Source organism: Cotesia glomerata, linkage group LG2 (assembly GCF_020080835.1).
Source record: "Cotesia glomerata isolate CgM1 linkage group LG2, MPM_Cglom_v2.3, whole genome shotgun sequence".
NCBI lineage: Eukaryota > Metazoa > Arthropoda > Insecta > Hymenoptera > Braconidae > Cotesia > Cotesia glomerata.
In genome coordinates, this window is record NC_058159.1 from 15,652,922 (window position 1) to 15,675,563 (window position 22,642).

Below are 22,642 nucleotides of genomic sequence, written 5' to 3' on the forward strand. Positions count from 1 at the left end.
GAAAAACCACGTCGATCGCCGCTAATCCGGTCAAAATCGATTGATTCGTTCGAAAGTTATCGTGAACGAAAGAAAACTGAGAAAAGGGTTTTTTTCTTATAACTTCGACATTTCTTGTCGGATTTTTTTTGATGAAATATAATAATTTTTAGAGCACAAAAACTGTGTCCATCGCCGCCAAGAACGTAAAAATCAGTTGATTAGTTCGAGAGATATCCTCAACAAAATAGTTGGAAAGAAGTCGTTTTTCAACATAACTCCATTTTTTGGAATAACTTTCGAACGGCTGTACCGATCTATTACAAAAACTCATCAGCTCTTATCATGAAAAAACCACGTTGATTACCGCCAGTCCGGTAGAAATCGGTTCATTCGTTCGTGAGTTATCGTTGACGAAAGAAAACCAAAAAAAGTGATTTTTCGGAATTACTCCGAAATTTCTGGTTTGATCAATTTAAACTTACAGATTCTTCATGAGGCTTAAAAATTGCGTCGCATGCTGCCAACCGCGTAAAAATCGGTTCATTTATTCAAAACTTATTGCGGTTTGAAAATTCAAAAAAATTTGTTTTATCAAACTCCTATCAGACTTTTAAGCTCGAAGAGCTCAAAAGCATAGAAAAGCTCAGAGAGCTTAAAATAACACATAAATTGTATTTTTGAGCTTGAAGTGCTCAAAAACATCATTAGCGTAACTTTAAGAACCTAGGTATGAAATGAACGAGAAGTTGCACGGATGGCCTTCAGGATCTACCGTTTTTATAATGTTTTTTTTTACTATTTATGTATTATTTGCGGTTTTATTAGATGATATCTGAAGAGATACCATACATTACGATAATTAGCAATTAGAGTCAAAATTTGAATTTCTAGGTTTAATTGTTTTTATAACTTTTACAAGGTTTTTTTTTATTTTTTTCGGGGTTTAAATATTTTATCAGAATAAGTCTCAATTGAGCAAAAAATCAGTTCTATTGTAAGAGATTCATCTATATTTGGCATAACGCAATAATACTTTTGAGCACCTGTGATAGATTAAGCTTTAGAATAACGTATATTTAAAGTCTCTGTTGCTTTTTCACAATCTGCAGTAGTTAAATATCTTATTCTGATTTTTGGCAAGTTATTTGGTGGCACAGTCCATTGATACGATTCTTGGGGGTTTGATATTTGTTTATCAAATGGTAGTTGCAGACTAGCTCTTGCTGCAGTTTGTTTTAATGTTCCTCTCACACCGTCACAAGGTCCTTTGCCATAGTAACTGGCAAAGAAATGCCATTCAGCATTTAATCTGAAATCTTCTTTGTGATAATATAAACTAACAAAGTTTTTGTAGTTTTCAAATTGTTGCGGAGCTCCATCGGAAAATTGGTAGATCTTTTTAGCAGTATCGGACAAGGACTTTATAAAATTAGTTACGATTTTGAAAAAGACGTTAACTGCTGTCGAGTCATGTATGTTACAGTCCGGTATGATCACTAAACTGTGCAATAATTCGTTATTTTTCTTAAAATAAATAACCACTGAAAATATTGTCGACTGATCATCATTCCAGTGAAATCCTGGTATTGCATTTTGGATAACAAATTCGTCGTTCTCGGCATAATCACAAACTACAAGAAATTCATCGGTTTCAAAAGACTCTTTGAGACATTACATGAATATTGCTTGCGATTTTGCAATAAAAGCATAAGGCAAAAGTTCTGTTATTTATTAACAAAATTTATTGATGAATTATGATGAAACTACCGTTTCATTTTGACTCCGTTGGAATATCGCTTTCAAATATCGTCGATTCGTTAACCCACTTTTTCGTCTTTCTTAAATCATATATCTGAGTTTTTTGAAAATTTTTTCCCGAAATTTTTGTGCTAAAAAAAAAAACTAGTGTATTCCTCTAGTGTGCCAAAAAAAAAATTGAATAAAAAACAAATTTTTATTGCTATAAACTAGAAAAAAATAATTAATTCATATAATTTGCACATTAGGATCTATCAGTTATAACCTTATTAACTAATAAGAATAGATATTATTTTTGACATTAAAATTCCGGTAAAAAATCGCCAATAATACATGAAAAGTGAAAAAAAAAATTAATTGCAAAATTAAAAAAAAATTAAAACCCTCTATTTTCCCTTTCCTTTCGGAAAGCTAAGTTCAAAATTCGTGCCTTGAAAAGTTATATTTTTAAAAATTAAAAAAAAAAATCGATGGTCACAAACAATCTTGAAATCACTGTTTTAAGTTTAAAATAAAAAAAAATAAAAAATTAGAGAAACGGTAGACCCTGAAGCCCATTCGTGCAACTTCTTAACACCGGTGACACGCCAACGTATACTAAGGGAGAGGCAAACTCAATTGTTGACCATACATTTGTCAGCAGTTGCTTAGCTCGAAGAGGTTTTTTTTGGAAAGTATTGAACATCTACACAGTCAGTGACCATAGTGCGATACTATGGGAAATATCAACTGGCCAGAATCTAACAAGAGTCAACAGGAACGCCAGCGCAGTTGGGTGGAAAGTTAAATCGTTCGACCTCATTGCTTTAGTAGTAGCCCTCAAGTGCGATCCGATCATCGTAGAAACTGCTGAAGAGAAGACCAAGGACCTAATGAGAAGAGTCACCCAGGCTTGCGACGCCAGTATGTCGAAAACGTGGCATGAATTCAAGACCTTCGGTGCACTGGTGGAACGATCACATTAGCATTCTACGTTCAGAGTGTCTTTAAAAAAGAAGAAAGTTTTAGCGTGGCTACAAACGACCTAACTCCGCAGAGCTTTTGGCAGAGTATAAAAAGGCCCGTCGAGAACTAAACAGAGCCATTAAAGAAAGCAAAAGACGCTGCTGGAAGAAACTGGTCGCAAAAGTAGAAAAAGATCCATGGGGCAGACCGTATAAGGTGATTATGACCTACCCGAAATGCCAGCCAATGCCATCACCTACGTGTCCACAGCTCCTAGAGAAGATTGTTACTGTGCTGTTTCCCCAACAGCCGGAATTCACCTGCAAGTTGTAGCAGCTCAACTTGAAGACATCCCAACTATCACGTTGGACGAGTTGATAGAGGTAGGCAATCGAGTAGGGAATAGTAAGGCGCCGAGATTGGACGGAATCCCTAATATTGCCCTGAAATCAATTCTTAGGGCAGCACCGGCATTATTCCTGGACGTTTGCGATACATGCCTGAAGGAAGGGACTTTTCCCCAGAAGTGGAAACAGCAACGGCTAGTGCTACTTCCAAAGGGGAAAAAGCCACCAGAAGAACCGTCATCCTATCGACCACTCTGCATGTTAGACACGGCCGGCAAGATATTCGAGCGCATAATTCATCAGAGAATAGAGGCTGTGTTATGCGGGTTCTAGAAGAAAAAAACGTACCAAGATACCTTCACAGAATGGTAACGAGCTACTTCACGAATCGAGTTCTGAAATATGACACGAAGAACGGTACGGAAGTGTATGAAATCTCCGGAGTGCCACAGGGATCAGTTTTAGGTCCTCTGCTATAGAACATCATGTATGATGGCCTCCTGAGAATAGCATTGTCCACGGGAGTGAAACTTGTAGCATATGCGGATGACGTAGCTGTCGTTATCGTCGCAAAGCACCTCGAAGAAATAGAAATGGCATTTGATATTACATTCAGAAAAGTCAATTTGTGGATGGACATGATGAACTTCCAACTAGCCAAGCATAAAACCGAGGCAGTGCTCATCACTCGTAGAGAACGGTGGAAACCATCAAGTTGAGAGTTGAAGAACAAGAAATAACATCACAACCATTTATCCGTTATCTAGGAGTGATGCTACTCAACTCCAAGCAGCAGGTGGAACACGTCAGTGACAAAGCGTCAGTAGTGAGGGCTAGCCTCACACGGCTGATGCCTAACATCTGAGGCCCAATGCAGAGCAGGAGGCTACTATTGTCATCAGTAGTCACATCAGTGCTCACTTACGGAATATCCATTTGGGCTGATGCATTGGAAACCTAGAAATCATGAAGAAAAGCTGGACCAGTATATCGACTGAGTGCCCTACAAGTAGCTAGTGCCTTCCGCACTCTATCAGAGGAAGCAGTGTTCGTCATTGCCGGAACCCTACCTCTTAGAGTTCTAGCAGAGGAAAGACGAGCCCTTTACCAACGAAAAAGGTCAACTGCACTGAGCCCTGGAGAACTTAGAATTGAAGAACGGCAGAACAGCATAGGCCGATGGCAACTACAATGGGATGCTGCAGAGAAGGGTAGGTGGACGCACCGCCTTATACCTCGGATCGACATTTGGCTTAATCGGAATCACGGCGATGTCAATTACTATTTTACGCAGATGTTGTCGGGACATGGGTGTTTTCGAGAGTATCTACACCGCTTTAAGCACGATGACTCTTCGGAGTGCCCGTCCTGCACAGGAGTTGCTGAAGATGCAGATCACGTCTTCTTTGTATGTCCTCGTTTCGATCCATAGCGTAAAGAGTTCGAAAGGATCGTGAACCAGAGAATGCAACCAGATTCACTAATGGAAGCAATGTTGACATCAGAAGCTACCTGGAACGCTACCAACACGTTTGCAACAGAAGTCCTCAAAGACTTGCGTTCCACCGAAAGAAGAAGAGCAAATATCAGAAGATAGAAGGAAGGTAGTTAACACCTTAGCCACTAGAAGGAAGAGCAGTAGCTAGTTCCTCCCCTCACGAAGTAATGCCTGGCAGCGGTTCCCATAAGGGATTAGAGGAAATAAGAACAGGGGCTTAGCGTCGAGTTTAAGTATGACGCTGCGTCGAGTCTTCACATATCCAGGCGAAACAGCCATGCCTGGAATCCGCAAAAAGGATTCCCCCCCTCTAAAGAAAAAAAAAAAAAACCAACACACACACACACACACACACACACTCACACTCACACTCACACATTTACATACAGACATGGTGACAACATAGTGGGGGTCATCAGGGAAGCTTCCTGTGCCCTTAAAATGTCGAGATCTGATGAAGGCTCGATTTTTGCAAAACGGGGTGAAAACCATAACTTCTCGATTTTTGAAAATCTTCGATTTTCTTAGTGGGAAGTTATAAACATTCAAATGCTTTATGAATAATTTTTTGCGTACATTTTTTATAAAATTCGTTAAAAAACACGAATTTTGAAAAAAATAGACCCAAATCGGACTATTTTTCACTAAGTTATGGCTATTTAATAAAAAAAATCTCCGAAATCTTACAAAATTCGTAACTCCTGATTGGGTGGATGAAAAAATTTGAAAAAATGCATAGAAACCGTTCTCGAGAGGTACAAAAAAGTGTCCCAGCGAAATCGGAGATGCAAAATCTACTGGTAGGACGAGTTGATATGGAATGCCCCACATACATAATTACATCTTTAAACTTTTGAGCCAATGCCATTTTTCGACATTACTCAATAGAATAAAACATGAATACAAAATTTTCTCAAAATTACGACATGAGATCGGTTATAATAGATAGATTTCTAAAGAAATCTACCTAAGAATTGAGGAAATCAAAGATTAAAATTTTTCAAACCGTCTGATTTGGCATGAAATGCCCCGTATATTTTATACATAACTTCAAAATTCTTTTAGGGATTCCTTAGCGAGTGAGAAAGAATCGTCCTATGCTCAAAAAATTGCGTTATTTATAATATTGTATGCGCGACTGTCTTCAACTTCCCGCTAAGAAAATTGATAATTTTCGGAAATCGGGAAGTTATTGGTTTTACCCCGTTCTTCGAGAATCGAGTTATCAGCAGATCTCGGCGTTTTGGGTTCCTAGGAACCATTCTGACAATTACCGCGATGGTGCGTGTACTGTGTGTGTGTATGTGTGTATGTTGGTGTGTGTGTGTGTGTGTGTGTGTCTGCAGTTTGAAAATTTAAAGAATAGACTTTTATTAAACTTTTACCGGATTTTTGAGCTTGAAGAGCTCAAAATTATAGAACAGATAACTTTTTGAGCTTGGAGAGCTGAAAATAAGAAATAAATTATATTTTTGTGCTCAAAGAGCTCAAAAACATCATGTCCAATTTGAAGCGCTTAGGTATGAAATTATTGGACGGTGCAGTGGTTGCCCTTAGGGTTAATCGTTTTCCTAATTTTTTTTTTTTTTTCTTTAAAGTCTCTTGACGATTTTTTTTTTACTGAGTTTGACACTTCCAATATTGTTTGCATCATAAGATGAATATTTTTTGTTATAACGATTATCACAGTCTAACTGTAGTGCAATTTTTAAATGTTTGCAGCCTGGCATAACAGAGAATAAGAACCACGGAATTTTTCGAGCTAGAAGTGTCACTGCATCGCAATTAGCTACAGATTCACCAACAAAAGTCAATGGAAATCATAATATTGTTCAAGGTAGCTATATAATCGAATAAGTTTCAAAAGAAGGCAAGCAAACATAATAAGCTTGCTCTGGTGAATGATTTTCTGAACGACCTAATTACATTTCTCGTATACTATTGCATTATTGTGCTACTGCTATTAATGTGTAATAGTGTACAATGTTAACTTATTAAATGATAAAGATTTATGACTACATTGATACAGGCAATATTTATTGGCAATGTCAATATGTAATTCAGTGCTCACGTAACTAAGTATTAAGCACATTAAGCATTAAATACTTGGTACTTAAAGTGTGTAGTGCATATATTTCTTAGTGTCATCATTGACACCGTATTAACAATTGAAAACCTCGAAAGAGTAATTTTATGTTGCCGAACATGAAATAAATTGATGAGCTCACTGATGTATAAGATAATTTTAATTCTTGTATCTAATAATGCAGTGAGGTAGATTTTAAACTCGTCGAATCGATCACATGATCACAACATGACAATTTTCAAGGTCATTGAGATTGATCAACGTAGTACAATTACATGTTTGATTCATTTAGCTAAGAAAGTCGGGTAGGTAATAGAAATACACGTAATATTTGATGCGTGACTACATTAACATTTCTTGAGGGTGGTGTTGATTGCGTCAGATGTTTTCTAAAGATTGATTCAGCCGATTTGGATTTTGATTCCACGTATAATAATATTTCATCATGTGGCTAAGCTAGTATATTACCATGAATAAAAAGCTTTTAATAAAAGCGTCAGAGGCAACGATAAATGGCTGACGAGTAATATTTCTCTACGTAGAAGTGCGCGTCGAGCATTGCATAAGGTTGCAGTGTCTCTCTCTGATAATTGATCGATTGGTAGCTCGTACCAATCGAAAATTATTTAGCATATTTCAAAAATAATGCACTACTATTTCTTCCGAATGACACGATATTATATTATGCAGCTTGAGGTAATTGGAGCATTTTACCAATAAAAAGAGATTACAAGCTCCAAGAAATTGATTCTATAAGAATCTTCGATGTCAAATGTAAAATCAATATATTGTTACTCTTTTTATCTCTACGTTAAATGTGGGGTTATGTCAATAGGTGAACGATTGAATTAGAAAATTAACGAGTATATTTGATCGACCGTTCAATGATATCAGTCAAAATTCATTGAAAATAAATTCTATTACTGAAAAGATACAATCTTTTGAAACTCTTTTTGCGTGAATTCAAATTTTCTGGAATAGAGGATTTTATTCATTTAATTTTTGCGCTGGCTTTACTTACATTATGCTCACTATTTTTTATTTTTGCTTCCACTCAAAATATCATAGAATATATCCAAAAAAAAATTCCTCTTAAATGCAGAGCTCATAATTTCAACTTTGTAACAGGGTAAAATTACCCTAAATCGATAAGTCGTCAGATATCGATAATTGTTTGACGCAGCACTGGCGCGTCTCGATCATCGGGCCTAGAGAGAGAGAGAGTGGGAGGGGGTAGTTTTGAGTTATTATAGGTGAGCCATGCATTGCAAACAGGAGAAGTGGTGTAACCGTCAGACAGTGTGCCACGAAAGAAAATATGGACTGATCCCCGGAGTAGCTACCAGTCGAAAGAAGCCAACAACAACTAGGACTTCTATTTTAAGCAGTGAGTTAGATCGACGTGATATTCATCAAGGTATCGAAAATTACTCAGTGGGCTAGAAGTGGACTGCGGTTTACCTAATACCAGGTTTACTTTTCCTTGTTATATTATTTACTGATCAATTATTCAATTGGTAATAATTCAATAATTGTTTAATTTAATTTTTTTAATATTCGTTAGTCAGTGCTGAGTGGCCCTTCAAGGGGATTCTTACCCGAGCGTCACTCAGAGACCTTGCGATGAAAGAGTCGTAGGTTCGTGAGAATTAAATTGTTCAAAATTTAATTTACTCACTTATTCATTAACTTATTGGACATCTGAGAATGTTTTTAAATTGTAAAAATTTTACTGAACAACTTAGTCATATAAAAACCAAAGGTAAATTTTTTACGAAAATCCATTGTCTTCTCACGAATTCTAGTCAAACGTCTGTTAAATTTTACATCATAGTTAATCCGGACTCAAGGTCAAATATTTAAGTACTAACGAATATTTGGCGTCCATTTTAAGAACTCAAATTCTTGTCAATTAATTTTATTGAATATATTAGGCCTATTTATTTAGTTAATTTTAATAATATTATTTATTGTGAATTTATTCATTAATTTATTAACGCATTTACACTTGATTTAATGAAAGAAGTTCTTGGTGAAATTAAATTGAGACTGAGATAATTTTTTATATGATTAAATCATTAAACTGAAATAATTCTAATTGATTAATTTATCAAATTGAACTTAAGTTCTAGGAATTGTTATTGATTTATTTTACAGCACCTTCTTCCACTCTCTCTACCCAAGACGATAAGCTCTCTGCTCTGGACCGGTTCCAGGAACCGCGAGAATAATCCTGGTGGCGCTCTTTAGATTAATTTGGTTTTGATTTCATTTAGATTATTATTGTTTGTTTTTATTAATTTAAGGGGAACAATTGGACAGCCTTAAGAACTGTTATAACTTTAAGAGAGCCTCCATCGAATCCAAAGTTTTTCCATTTGAAAAAGACAGAAGAGTAATTTTTATATGGTTTCTATCTCTGCAACCGATGAAAAAATTTTTAACTTCCCGCTAAGAAAATTGAAAATTTTCAATAATCGGGAAATTATTGGTTTTACCCCGTTTTTCGAAAATCGAGTTCTCATCAGATCTCGACGTTTTGAGGTACTACGAAGCTTCCCTGAATGTTTTTGCGATAATGTCCGTATGTGTGTGTGTGTGTGTGTGTGTGTGTGTGTGTGTTTTTTTATTTTTTTTTATTTTTTTTTAACAACGGAGGTCAAATATATTTACGTATACCAGGACGAAATGTTCGTCCTAGGTATGTCGGACCCCCTCTCTCTTTCCCCATGGATGTTACGGGGAAGACTGGATCGGAACTGCGTTAGCATTACTTCAATCCAGCTCGTGTTGCGTCTCACGATGGATACTCCTAGTTACCAGTCTCTTTCTGCGGTTTTTTCTTTTAAGAGACGCTGCGCATAGGCTGCGACAGCTGACCAGCTTTCTTCTTTTTTGATCATGCAGGTTACCAAGCTCTCGGGGGAGAGCGTGGTGCCATTAGTTTCTTCAGTGCTGCTTCTGTAGCCCTTCCACCGGTCACACTCTAAGAACGTGTGCTTGACGTTGTCAATTTTGTCTGGGCAGTGTTTGCACATTGGTGTGCTGTGCAGACCCATCTTGAAAAGATAGGCACTAAACTGCCCATGTCCCGTCAATAGCTGGGTCAGGAAGAAGTCTGTTTCTCCGTGCTCCCGAGATAGCCAGACGTTGATGTTTGGGGTAAGGCGCGCCGTCCATCTGCCCGTCTCTCTCGATGTCCATCGGTCCTGCCAATCTTGCTGCGTTTCCGCCTTTATCCTCGTTCTTGCGTACTTCATGCTTTCGTCACTGTGTTTAGCGTCATTGAGTTTTGCTCTCTCGAACCATTTTTGACGTGTCAGAACAACCATCTCGGTTTTATGCTCGGCGAGTTTCAAGTCGTGTATATCAAGCCTGGTCTCGATGATCGGACACGAGGCCTCATAGTTTTTCGTGAAAAATAAATAGGGAGACATGCGGAAGTCCGCATAGTGTAAGGAGAAGTGCTCCCAACTCTACCAACTTTTAGGTAGATCTACCAACTTTTAGGGTTTTTCTCAAATCTTCTACCTTGTAAAGGAAATCTACTTTTTGTTTACAAAAAGTTTTAATTTTATTTTTGGATTTTTTTACTGTGACACGAACGAAGTGAGTGATGGGCGTAAGGGCTATGGAATATAAATCTCAAATATCCGAACGGTATTACTTTGTCCGTTTGGGAGCTAAATTAAAAATTGCGTTGGAGTGTGGAGCGGTACACAAGCTTGAACGTTATCTCTAAGTGTTAACTTAGAGAAAGTAAGGATGATGGATCCCTGCTGACTTCGGTCACGAATAACCTATTCCATTGCTTAATTGTAATTTCATTTGTTATGAAGATCTATTTTATTTCATAAGTTAAAAATAAAAGAATTTAGTTGTTTATTTGTTTGAATTTATTGAGGCAACAAGTAAGTTTGTTAAAAATTTGGGTCTACAAATTATAAAAGGTTAATAAAGATAAAGATAAAACGACCACAAACGTTGGGTAGAAGATAAGTTTAGAAATTATGTCTTAAAAGAAAATAATCTTTTAGGCTTACCCTGGAAGTCTGCTCTTTAAAAGAGTGGCTCAAACTTTATGGGCCTTTTCACTTTCTATGGGTATTTTCACTACCGAATTACTGTATCTCGTGTGTCACGGAAAAGTTAAGTAATTTAAGATAATGAATTATAAGCATTATCGACGCTTCTGCAGAATTATTTTTATACTTCGCGACTTTTACGCGGAAAAACTTATCACTAATCGACGCTCAACGGCAGAATCAATAGTCAACGCTCAACGGCGGAGATTTATAAAAGAAAGAAATCGGAATAGAATTATGGAAAATATCGAGTGAATTTACTTCGTTAGTGCTACAAAATGTAATTTAACCACGAGCAAGGCACTGACTCGTGTATCACGGAGTACTTGGTGCTTCCGAAGAAATGTATGCCCGGAGCCGATAGACGTGGATGTAACCAGTGGTATCTTAGTTGAAATCGAACTGCCAGAAAATTAGTTTCGGGTGGTATTGATATGGTTAGCAGCATCGGTTATTGCATGAGATTCATAGGTAAATTATTAAAAAAAAAATGAAAGGTAGTGAAGGTCAATTTGGAGTAGAAAATGTGATAATACTTTCACCGTATTATTCAAATCATACCGTATAATTCAAAAGTAAGTAAACAAAGTCGTTAAGATTTGATGGGTATTGATAAACAAATAGAAGTCCGGTAATTAGAAGGAACGTCATCGAATCGTGGGAAAGCTAAACCAGATTTCTCTTATACAGACTTCAAGGGTATGACAATTGTGAATTGAAATTAAGAAGTTACATATATTTAAAAAAAAAAACACAAATTTTGAATTCTACCAGACGTCACAATTGTTTTATTTTCTTTTATGCACACAATAAGTCGAAAATAGCGCGCTTTTGCGGTCTTGACAGTTAAAATATATCGATACACATCAGCCAATAAGAAACCTCGGCTTATTTATTGCGAGTTTTGACTAATGACTAACTTCAAGACTCTCATAAACTTACTATGTATTTTTATATGTAAAGCGCGGCGTTGAATGTTATTAAGGGAAGGGGGGGGGGTTAAGTTAATTCGTACAAAAAAAAAGCATATTTTTGTGATTTTTTCGCGATGACGCAGTTAAAATCTCTCTATTAAAACTAATAGTACAGTAAAATATGACATTCGAAGGATATTATATAAAATTTATACGAAGAAATATTAAAAAATACGGCAATGGCAGCAATTATTCGGTCGTGTCTCGGAAAAAAGTAGAATTGCGGTACCCCTCATCACTTAATGCTGGATCATCTGAAATAAAAAAATGATAGTTTATTCATTAGATAATAGTTTTCCCCAGGTAACGCTGTCGAGGGTTTTTCGAAATTTCAATTTGCCACTTGTTTGGAACACTTTGAAGGAAAAAACGCGATTTTTACGAAAAAAAATCGGCTAAAAGTGTTTCAAAAAAGTAAAATATTAAAATTTTAAAAAACCCTCCATAGAGTTACCTGGGGAAATCTATTATATCAAAAACCCAGACGAAAAATATGAACAAAACGATTAATTTCATCAATCTTAACGAAATTATATCGATTTTTATCTATAAAATAATTGTTTTTACAGCTCTGAATTTGTTAATAGATTACATAAAAAATATGTTATATTATTATTTTGTCTAAGCGCCAACTTCAATAAAGTAGTTAAGATTGTTAATTCAGATTATTATCTCTTAACTCAGTGCCATTTTTTATAAAAATATGGATATTAGTAATCAAGATTATGAAATAAATCACATATTAATTGAGAATATAAACAACAATGTTATTATATTAATTTGACTGAAAATTAACATCGATAAGTTAATGAATAAATTTATTTCTGCGTATAAATATAAAAATGAATATTTTTAATCTTTGTTATCGAGAAATTCATTACAAATTAAGTGCTATAAAAAATATATTTATTATTATTCATTTTATTAAGAATTAACTTAAATCGACAGTTTTTTTTTCATAATAATTTAACGATATCGTTGTGAAATTTTAGAGAAGATACATCAGACACAATTTACCATTTTAATTTTAATCATTAAAATCAGTATAATCATTTAACAAAATCAACTTAAGGAATTTATGTTATATTTAGCTGTGTTATGATATAATGGAGTTCATCCTTTACGATCATTACAATACATATTAGCTATTTCAGTTATTAATGATTTAGCTATTCTTTTTTAAGAAAAGTATGATTATAAATTCCTACTGTCTCAACAATCAATCGATAAAATTTGAAATCAAAATGTATTTGCCTAACATTGGATAGAATGATACTGTTATACCTAGCGAAAATGATTCTAAATTAACAAGGGCGCCACCAGGATTTTTCAATGCAGTTCCTGGAACTGGAAACCAGAGCTGAGCTTAATAATCTACAGGGAGAGAGAGTGGAGGAAGGTAGTCTGAAAGAAATAAATCTTTATTTATCAACGGCATCAAAATTTATTAACAAAATAAAATAACAACCCATGCACTTGCACGCACTCCAACTCACTTACAACTCACTCACTTAATACTATGACTTATTACTACGGTTTTCTTACTTCACGCTTCCCACCGGGAAGTCGCTACTACAACTTATATCTACCTATCAACAAGACACCTCGTACAAAGACGTCAGTGTACGAGGGCTGTCAATAACGCCTGGCTACAGAAGCAACAGCTTAGTGACTGCAACGTGAGCCAAGAAGCCTCTGCAGCTCACACACACACATAACCCACTATTCTTACGTCGCGCTGTCCACCGGACCCTCACGCTCTATCAAAATTCTTAATCCTGACGGTACCCTCTTATGGAACGTCTATACCGCAGTTTCTAACTAAGTCGCGCTGTCCACCGGACCCTCACGCTCTATGCCAGCGAAACACCTCGCAAACGGACTGCTCGCTTGCGAAGGGACGCTGGTAGCACTCACACATACATAACCCACGCGTCTCGCACACACACTGACTCTACTTTACTTTTAATTTCCGGATTACAAAATTACTCCAAAAAAGTCAACGTTAAATTATCACTAAAAATTCCTTCAGTCATTAGCTCGAGATTAAAATCGTAAACAATTTTCACAATTAATAATTACTACTTAAAATTTCCGACTTAAAAATCGACGCCTAAACTTATTTCAAAATTACCACGAGTTTAATACTCAGCACATTGTATAATCCTCAGAATATTCTCTATAAAATTAACTAAATTTCTCGGACGTAATCCACACTGATAAATAGTTTTTATAAATAATTCCAATAATAATTTTAGTCTTCCATAGTTCAATATATAAATGACCACGTGAAATTTTTCGATTTATAAATAATTAATAAAGCAATTTGTCTCAATATAAAATAAATACACGAAAAATTATCCACGGTTCATTCGATCTCAATTGCGTCGAAACTCAGTAGCCGATTCTTAATACTTAATTTTCCAAATATAAAATAGTTTTTTTTAATAAATAATGTTATAATTCAATGAAAAATAATAATTAATTGATAATTCAATTGCTATAATTTATAATAATAGTCCAGTTATTAATTTTATGAATTTACTGCGTCATAAAATTCACAAGGAATTTGCGCGCTCAAAAATGGACTCCGTTGTTCGTTACAGCGTACTAAGCTCGACCTCGGGTACCGATGCTTGACCAAGTGGTGAGTTGCTGATTGAACGATTTCTCGATGTTCAGAAATTAATTAAATAATAAAACTGAATTTTAATGTAGCCCATCTAGAATGTTAATAATTATTAACCAGCTGAATTAACAATTTAAATACTCACGACCTAAACCCAGGAGGTCTAGAACATTCCTCGGGTGTAAAATCCCCAGGAGGAGTTGTTCACAAGCTAACAAATTAGATTGATTAAAATAATTAATTATTATTAAGCAAAATTATTAAACAAATGAATTATCCAAACTTGAATAAATAAAATGAGAAGTAGTGTGTTTGATGAGCCGGGTATATGGCCCCAAGGCTCATCATTTCCAAAGTCCAATACCTGGTGTAAATTTGGTTGAAGAAACTCTATGGTTGATACTCGCTTCCTTCTTTGGACTTCATGATGTTACTCGTTCCAACACTTTACTACTTCTCCGGACACCACGTATGGCTCGTCTATATAACGACCCCAAAAACACCCCCTCCTGCACTCTCTCTAGGCCCGAAGATCGATGCGCTCAAATGCTAGTCGAAAAGTTATCGATCTCTGGCGACTTATCGATTAAGGGTAATTTACCCTGTTACAACACACACACACACACACACACACACACACACACACACACACACACACACACACACACACACACACACACACACACACAAAGATGCCTAAGATGGTCAATGCCATATTTCTGGCACTGGAGCTTGCAGGGCATTCCGCACAGCACTTGCAGAAGCCAAGAGAGAGCAGAAATAACACGCATGCTACAATGCAACCTGAATAGGTACGTTATGGCGCAAAACCTGCTGCGCCAGCATGTCTTTGATGATAAAATCGATGTCTGTTTTATTTGCGAGCAATATCTAAACATCGAAGGTAAAACATGGTTCTCAGACGAAACTGGCACGGCAGCAATTTGGATTGTGAACACAAAGAACGTTGCCGTCAACAACAGCGGAAGTGGAGCAGGTTTTGTCTGGATTCAAACCACCACAACCTATTTCATGAGCGTCTATCTCTCACCTAAAGGAGGGATTAGTGTGATACGACAGAAACTGGCAAATATAGAAGATGCGGTCACTAAGTTCAACGGCGAAGTCATCGTAGCCGGAGACTTCAACGCTAAATCGGCTGAGTGGGGCGCTGCTTTCTCCGACACTAGAGGTAACGAGGTCGCTGACGTCGCGGCTAGACTCGACCTCATAGTGCTGAACACCGGGAGCACCACAACCTTTAGAAGACCAGGGTACCAAGAGTCCATCATCGACATTTCATTGGCGGCTCCAAGGACTGCCAACATGATCGAAGACTGGACTCTATCCGAAGAATACAGTGGCAGTGACCATCAGTTTATGACATTCAACATTGGAATGTCATCTACTCTTGTTTTACAACCCGACCTTTCTAAGCGGAAGTGAAATGCTAGAAGGCTTGATCCAGAGGCATTGCCAGCTTCGCTTGCACGAAGCTGGTTTATCCTTCAGAACAATCCGACTCCGGATACCTGCAGCGAGACGGAAGAGGCAGTGCCAAATATGATGAAGGAGATTGCTGCCACATGTGACACCTATATGCCGCGGTTGAGAAATAGGAGTTTCCACAGGCCGGCGTACTGGTGGTCAACAGACATAGCAGAACTTCGCAAAAGATGTCATCAACTACGTCGCCGCGCAACGAGAGCCGCGAAACGCTTCCCAAGCGAGGACTTGTATTCAAAAGAATACAAGCAGGCCAAAAAGACGCTAAACCGAGCCATCAAAGCAAGAAAGAAGATATTATGGAAACAGATCTGTAATGATCTCGACAAGGACATTTGGGGCAAAGCCTACCAAATTGTCACCAAACAACTTGGAAAGGCTTCACCAGAAGCGCCGAAGTCTCCTGCCTTAATGGACAGCATTGTAGCAGAGCTTTTCCCCAAACACCCGCCGCGGTAGAAGAAACACTACGCTAAAAACAGCTAAGGAACACCTATCACAACTAAGGCACTACAAGACGCGGCCAAGTCACTCAAAACAGGAAAGGCACCTGGACCTGATGGCATCCCGGCAGCGGTGATCAAGAGTGTAGCCCTGAAATACCCAGACATACTGCTGAACACCTACAACCCATGCTTGGCAACCGGTACATTTCCCGCGGTCTGAAAGCGGCAGAGATTGGTTCTCTTAGACAAAGAAAAGAGAACCCCCGTAACACCTTCGTCGTTTAGACCACTCTGTATGCTAGACATTGCTGGAAAACTGCTCGAGAAGCTCATACAAGGGAGACTTCGCAACGACATCGACCGTTCTGGAGATTTTGCCACCAACCAGCTTGCCACCAACCAGCAAGGGGAAAGGTCATTCGACCGTCGGAGCGATCGAGAAAGTTATAAAGATAGCAACACAAACATGGTCTGGTAGCCTCAAAGCTCGTAAAGTATGTTTCCTCCTCACGCTAGATGTCAGAAACGCATTTAACAGCGCAAATTGGAGAGACATTTTAGATGCTCTGGAGCACAAGTTTGACGCGGAGCCAGAGAATCTGGCACTAGCCGACAACTACCTAGACGAAAGAAAGCTAATAGCGGAAACTACGGAAGGCCCACAAGGATACGCCATAACGGCTGGCGTACCGTAAGGCTCAATAATGGGGCCCGATCTATGGAATGCGAACTACGACGAGCTTCTTGAAATCTCGTTACAAAAGCAAGTAGAGCTAAGGGGCTTTGCAGACGAAGTTGCAGCCACGATAGTAGTGACAGCGTAGAAGAGGCCGAATTACTCGTCCGGGAAACCCTTGACGCCGTCGAGATCTGGCTTGATAAACACCACCTGAAACTTGCCAAGCATAAAACCGAGATGGTTATTCTGACACGTCAAAAATGGTTCCCAAAACCATTCGCTGTGGACATGGAAGAAACAACACTGACGACAACACGGGCCCTGCGCTAATCTAGGGGTAATAATAGACGAGAAACTATCTTTCCGCGAACACCTTGACAGTGCATGCAAGAAAGCCAGCAAGACGGTGTCTAGCCTAGCAAGAATCATGACCAAGACTATGGGACCAAGAACCAAAAAGAGAAGAGTTCTTCTAGAAATAGACCACTCAGTACTGCTTTATGGAGCAGAAATATGGGCAGATATATTGAAACAGAAGACCAACCGGCGAAAAATAGCGGGAGTGCAGCGGCGAGGCGCTCTCAGGGTTGCCTGCGCCTATCGAACGGTTTTCAAAGCAGCTATATTGTTCATTGCAAGAGCCGCACCTATCGACCTATTTGCGTTTGAAAGAGCGAAACTCTATGATGCTAAAAATAGTGACGAAAACATGAAGGACACAATAACGAGGATAATTGCGGAAACGCAACAAGAGTGGCAGGATCGACGGACATCGGGAGAAACGGGCAGATGGACGGCACGACTGATCCCAAACATCAACGTCTGGCTTTCTCGGGAATACGGAGAAACGGGCTTTTTCTTGAACCAGCTATTGACGGGACATGGGCAGTTCAATGCCTATCTTTTTAAGATGGGACTGCACAGCACACCAACGTGCAAATACTACCCAGACAAAATTGACAACGTCGAGCACATGTTCTTTGAGTGTGACCGGTGGAAGGACTGCAAAAGCAGTACTGATGAAACTATTGGCACCACGCTCTCCCCTGAGAGCTTAGTAACCTGCATGATCGAAAAAGAAGATAACTGCTCAGCTGTTGCAGCCTATGCGCAGCGTCTTATAAAGGGAAAAGTAGCGGAAGAGACTAGTAATTAGGAGCAAACGTCGTGAGACGCAACACGTACTAGATTGAAGTAATGTTAACGCAGTCCTGATCCAGTCTTCCCCGTAACATCTATGGGGAAAGAGAGGGGAGGATATTTAGTCGGTATTGCTGTCAATAATATTGACTTCTGAGTCCAACATACCCAGGAAAACATCTCGTCCTGGTATACGTAAATGTATGGGACCTCCTCTATAAAAAAATAAAAAATAAAAAAAAAAAAAACACACATACACATACATACATACAGCCGCACGGACATTATCGCGGGAATAGTCGGGGAAGCTTCCTGTGACCTTAAAACGTCGAGATCCGATGAAAACTCGATGATGAAAACTCGATTTTCGCAAAACGGGGTAAAAGCAATATTTTCCCGATTTTTGAAAATTTTCAATTTTCTTAGCGGGAAGTTAAAAATTTTTTTAAATGTTCTTTAACTTCACGCTAAAAAAATCGAAGATTTTCAAAAATCGGGAAGTTATTGTTTTGAACCCGTTTTGCAAAAAGCGAGTTTCCATCGGATCTCGACGTTTGAAAGTCACAGGAAGTTTCCCTGACTATCCCCGCGACGTTGTCACGGTGTCTGTAGGTATGTGTGTGTGTGTGTGTGTGTGTTTTTTTTTTTTTTTTTTTTTTTTATTCTTTGTAAAGAGATACGAAAAAAGATCTTCAAAAGACACCGGTATCGTTAACTCTGCCGCCCATCTTCCGGCAGATATCGATAGTCGGTAGTGTGGAGATTTTTAGCCACTAAAAAAAACATTCCTCTTCCCCTCTCCCCTAGATGGTACGGGAAGGACTGGATTAGAACCGCGTTAGCATTACTTCAATCCAGTCGCGCTGCGTCTCACGACGCCTACTCCTGGCTACTGGTCTCTTTCTGCGATTTTGTCTTTCAGGAGGTGCTGTGCATAAACTGCAACAGCTGACGAGTTTTCCTCTTGTTTGATCATATACGTCACTAGGCTTGAGGGAGAGAGCCTGGTGCCTATGATCTCTTCGGTGCTTGTTCTGTAGTCCTTCCATCGAGCACACTCGAAGAATGTGTGTTCGGCGTCGTCGATTTTATCCGGGCAGTATTTGCACGTTGGTGTGCTGTGCAAACCCATCTTGAAAAGATAGGCATTGAACTGCCAATGTCCCGTCAATAGCTGGGTCAGGAAGAAGTCCGTATCCCCGTGCTTCCAAGAGAGCCAGACATTGATGTTTGGGATCAGGCGCGCCGTCCATCTGCCCGTCTCTCCCGATGTCCATCGGTCCTGCCACTCTTGCTGCGTTTCCGCCTTTATCCTCGTTCTTGCGTCCTTCATGTTATCATCACTGTCTTAAGCGTCATAGAGTTCTGCTCTTTCGAACGCTAATAGGTCGATGGGCGTGGCTCCTGCAATGACCAATACAGCCGCTTCGGAAACTGTGCGGTAGGCGCAGGCAACCCTGAGAGCGCCTCGCCGCTGTACTGCTGCGATCTTTCACCGGTAGGTCTTCTGCTTAAATATGTCTGCCCATATCTCCGCTCCATAAAGCAGTACCGAGTGGACTGCTTCTAAAAGAACTCTTCTCTTTTTTGTTCTTGGTCCCATGGCGTTGGTCATAATTCGTGCTAGGCTAGATACAGTCTTGCTGGCTTTCTTGCATGCACTGTCGAGGTGTTCACGGAAAGATAGTTTCTCGTCTATCATTACCCCTAGATACCGCAGGGCCCTTGTTGACGTCAGCGTTGTTCCTCCCATGTCCACAGCGAATGGTTTTGGAAACCATTTTTGACGGGTCAAAACGACCATCTCGGTTTTCTGTTTGGCGAGTTTCAGGTGATGCTTATCGAGCCAAGTCTCGACGGTGTCGATGGTTTCCCGAACTAGCAGTTCGGCCTCTTCCACGCTGTCCGCCACTATAGTGGCTGCAATGTCGTCTGCAAAGCCTGTTAGCTCTACTTGCTCTGGCAACGGGATTTCAAGAAGCTCGTCGTAGTCTGCGTTCCATAGATCAGGCCCCATTATTGAGCCTTGCGGCACGCCAGCCGTTATGGCGTATTCTTGTGGGCCTTCAGTAGTTTCCACTATTAGCTTTCTATCGTCAAGGTAGTTGTCGACTAGTGCCAGATTTTCTGGCTCCGCGTCAAACTTGTGCTCCAGAGCGTCTAAAATGTCTCCCCAATTTGCGCTGTTAAATGCGTTTTTGACATCTAGCGTGAGGAGAAGACATACTTTACGAGCTTTGAGGCTACCAGACCATGCTTGTGTTGCTGTCTTTATGACTTTCTTGATCGCTCCGACTGTCAAATGACCTTTCCGGAAGCCATGCTGGTTGGTGGCAAAACCTGCAGCACGGTCGATGTCGTCGCGAAGTCTCCCTTGTATGAGCTTCTCGAGCAGTATTCCAGCAATGTCTAGCATACAGAGTGGTCTAAACGACGAAGGTGTTATGGGGGTTCCCTTACCTTTGTCTAAGAGAACCAATCTCTGCCGTTTCCAGACCGCGGAAAAAGTGCCAGTTGCCAAGTATGCGTTGTAGGTGTTTAGGAGTAAGTCTGGGTATTCCAGGTCTATAATCTTGATCACCGATGCCGGGGTGCCATCAGGTCCAGGTGCCTTTCCTGTTTTGAGTGACTTGGCCGCGTCTTGTAGTTCCTTAGTTGTGAAGGGCGTTACTTCGTTGATTTTAGTGTAGTGTTTCTTCTCCCGCGCCGGGTGTTTGGGGAAAAGCTCCGCTACGATGCTATCCATTAAGGCTGGAGACTTCGGCGCCTCTGGTGAAGCCTTTCCAAGTCGTTTGGCGACAATTTGGTAGGCTTTACCCCAGATGTCATTGTCGAGATCGTTGCAGATCTCTTTCCACAACTTTGCTTTACTTGCTTTGATGGCTCGATTTAGCGTCTTTTTGGCCTGCTTGTACTCTTTTGAAAACAAGTCTTGGCTTGGGGAGCGTTTGGCGGCTCTCGTTGCACGGTGACGTAGTTGATGGCACATTTTGCGAAGTTCTGCTATGTCTGTTGACCACCAGTACGCCGGCCTGCGAAAACTCCGGTTTTTCAACCGTGGCATAGAGGCGTCACATGCGGCGGAAATCTCCTTCATCGTATTTAGTACTGTCCTTTCTGTCTCGCTGCAAGTATCCGGAGTCGGGTTGTTCTGAAGGGTAAACCAGCTCCGTGCAAGTGAAGCTCGCAGTGCCTCTGGATCAAGCTTCCTGACATTCCACTTTCGCTTAGAAAGGTCGTGTTGTGGTACCGGAGCAGATGCCAATCCAACGTTAAATGTCACAAACTGGTGATCACTGCCACTGTATTTTTCGGATACTGTCCAGTTTTCAATCATGTTGGCAATTTTTGGAGTCGCCAACGAAATGTCGAGGATGGACTCTTGGTTCCCCGGTCTTTGGAAAGTCGTGATGCTCCCAGTATTTAGCACTATGAGGTCGAGTCTAGCCACGACGTTAGCGACATCGTTGCCTCTGGTGTCGGAGAAATCAGCGCCCCATTCAGCCGATTCAGCATTGAGGTCACCAGCTATGATAACTTCGCCTTTAAACTTGGTGATCACATCCTCTATATTTGCCAATTTCTGTCGGAACTCACTAATCCCTTCGTTAGGTGAGAGATAGATGCTTATGAAGTAGGTTATGGGGGTTTGAATCCAGACAAAACCTGCTCCACTTTCGCTGTTGATGGTGGTAACGTTCTTTGTATTTACAATCCAGATTGCCGCCGTGCCAGTTTTGTCTGCGAACCATGCTCTATCTTGGAGGTTTAGATATTGCTCACAGATGAAGCAAGCGTCGATCCTCTCTTTAAAGACTCGCTGGCAAAGTAAATTTTGCGCCAACGCACATCTATTCAGGTTTCCTTGAAGTATGCGTGTCATTTCTGCCCTTTTGTAGCTTCGGCAAGTGCGGTGCGGAATACCTTACAAGCCCCGGAGCCTGGAATATAACATAAGCTATCTGGAGCTTCTTGTTCCTGTGTACAGAGGAAGCACTTTGGCTGTTCAACGCAATCTGCAGCTTTGTGGTTTCCTCCCCCGCATTTAAAGCAGCACTTGCTTCTGTCAGGCCCCTTGCAGGAGTTCGTCGTGTGCCCGTATCCGAGGCATCTGATACAGCGTGTTACTTTTACAACTGGTCGAATGCGGCAGTTGACCCATCCGATCATTATACGAGCCTTGTCCAGGATTTTGAACGCGCTAGCCTCGTCTATCTTGCAGAAGGCTGCCCGGTTGCCCCGTCAAGTAGGCTTTGTCAAATTTACCCGTTTGATTACCAGGCTGTCGGTAAAGTCACGTTTGAGTGCTTCGCGGACGTCGTTCTCAGTAATGATGGCATCCAAGTCCAGGATCTCGATCGTTGCTTTTGGTGTAAGCGTTCTGACTGTACCGATGTTAACAGTTGCTTTTTTTTATCGCAGCCGTGAAAGAGGTAGTGTCTTCAGTCTTGCGACCTATTTCTAGAAGAACGCCCCCTCGCTTCGTTTGTTTGATAAACTTTATGTATACTCCAGTCTCTGTCGGATTAACCTTGGCTTTGATTTCCTTGAGGAGATCGGCGTATGT

General features: G+C 39.9%; 1 protein-coding gene across 1 annotated transcript; it reads right to left on the reverse strand.

Moving 5' to 3' along the window:
* Positions 1-1,035: 1,035 nt before the first annotated feature.
* Positions 1,036-21,958, reverse strand: LOC123258970. Its single transcript, XM_044719227.1, has 2 exons — positions 21,438-21,958; positions 1,036-1,261 (listed from the first exon to the last, which is right to left on the reverse strand). Exons 1-2 carry the CDS (start codon positions 21,956-21,958, stop codon positions 1,036-1,038), a joined length of 747 nt encoding a protein of 248 aa, XP_044575162.1.
* Positions 21,959-22,642: the final 684 nt, after the last annotated feature.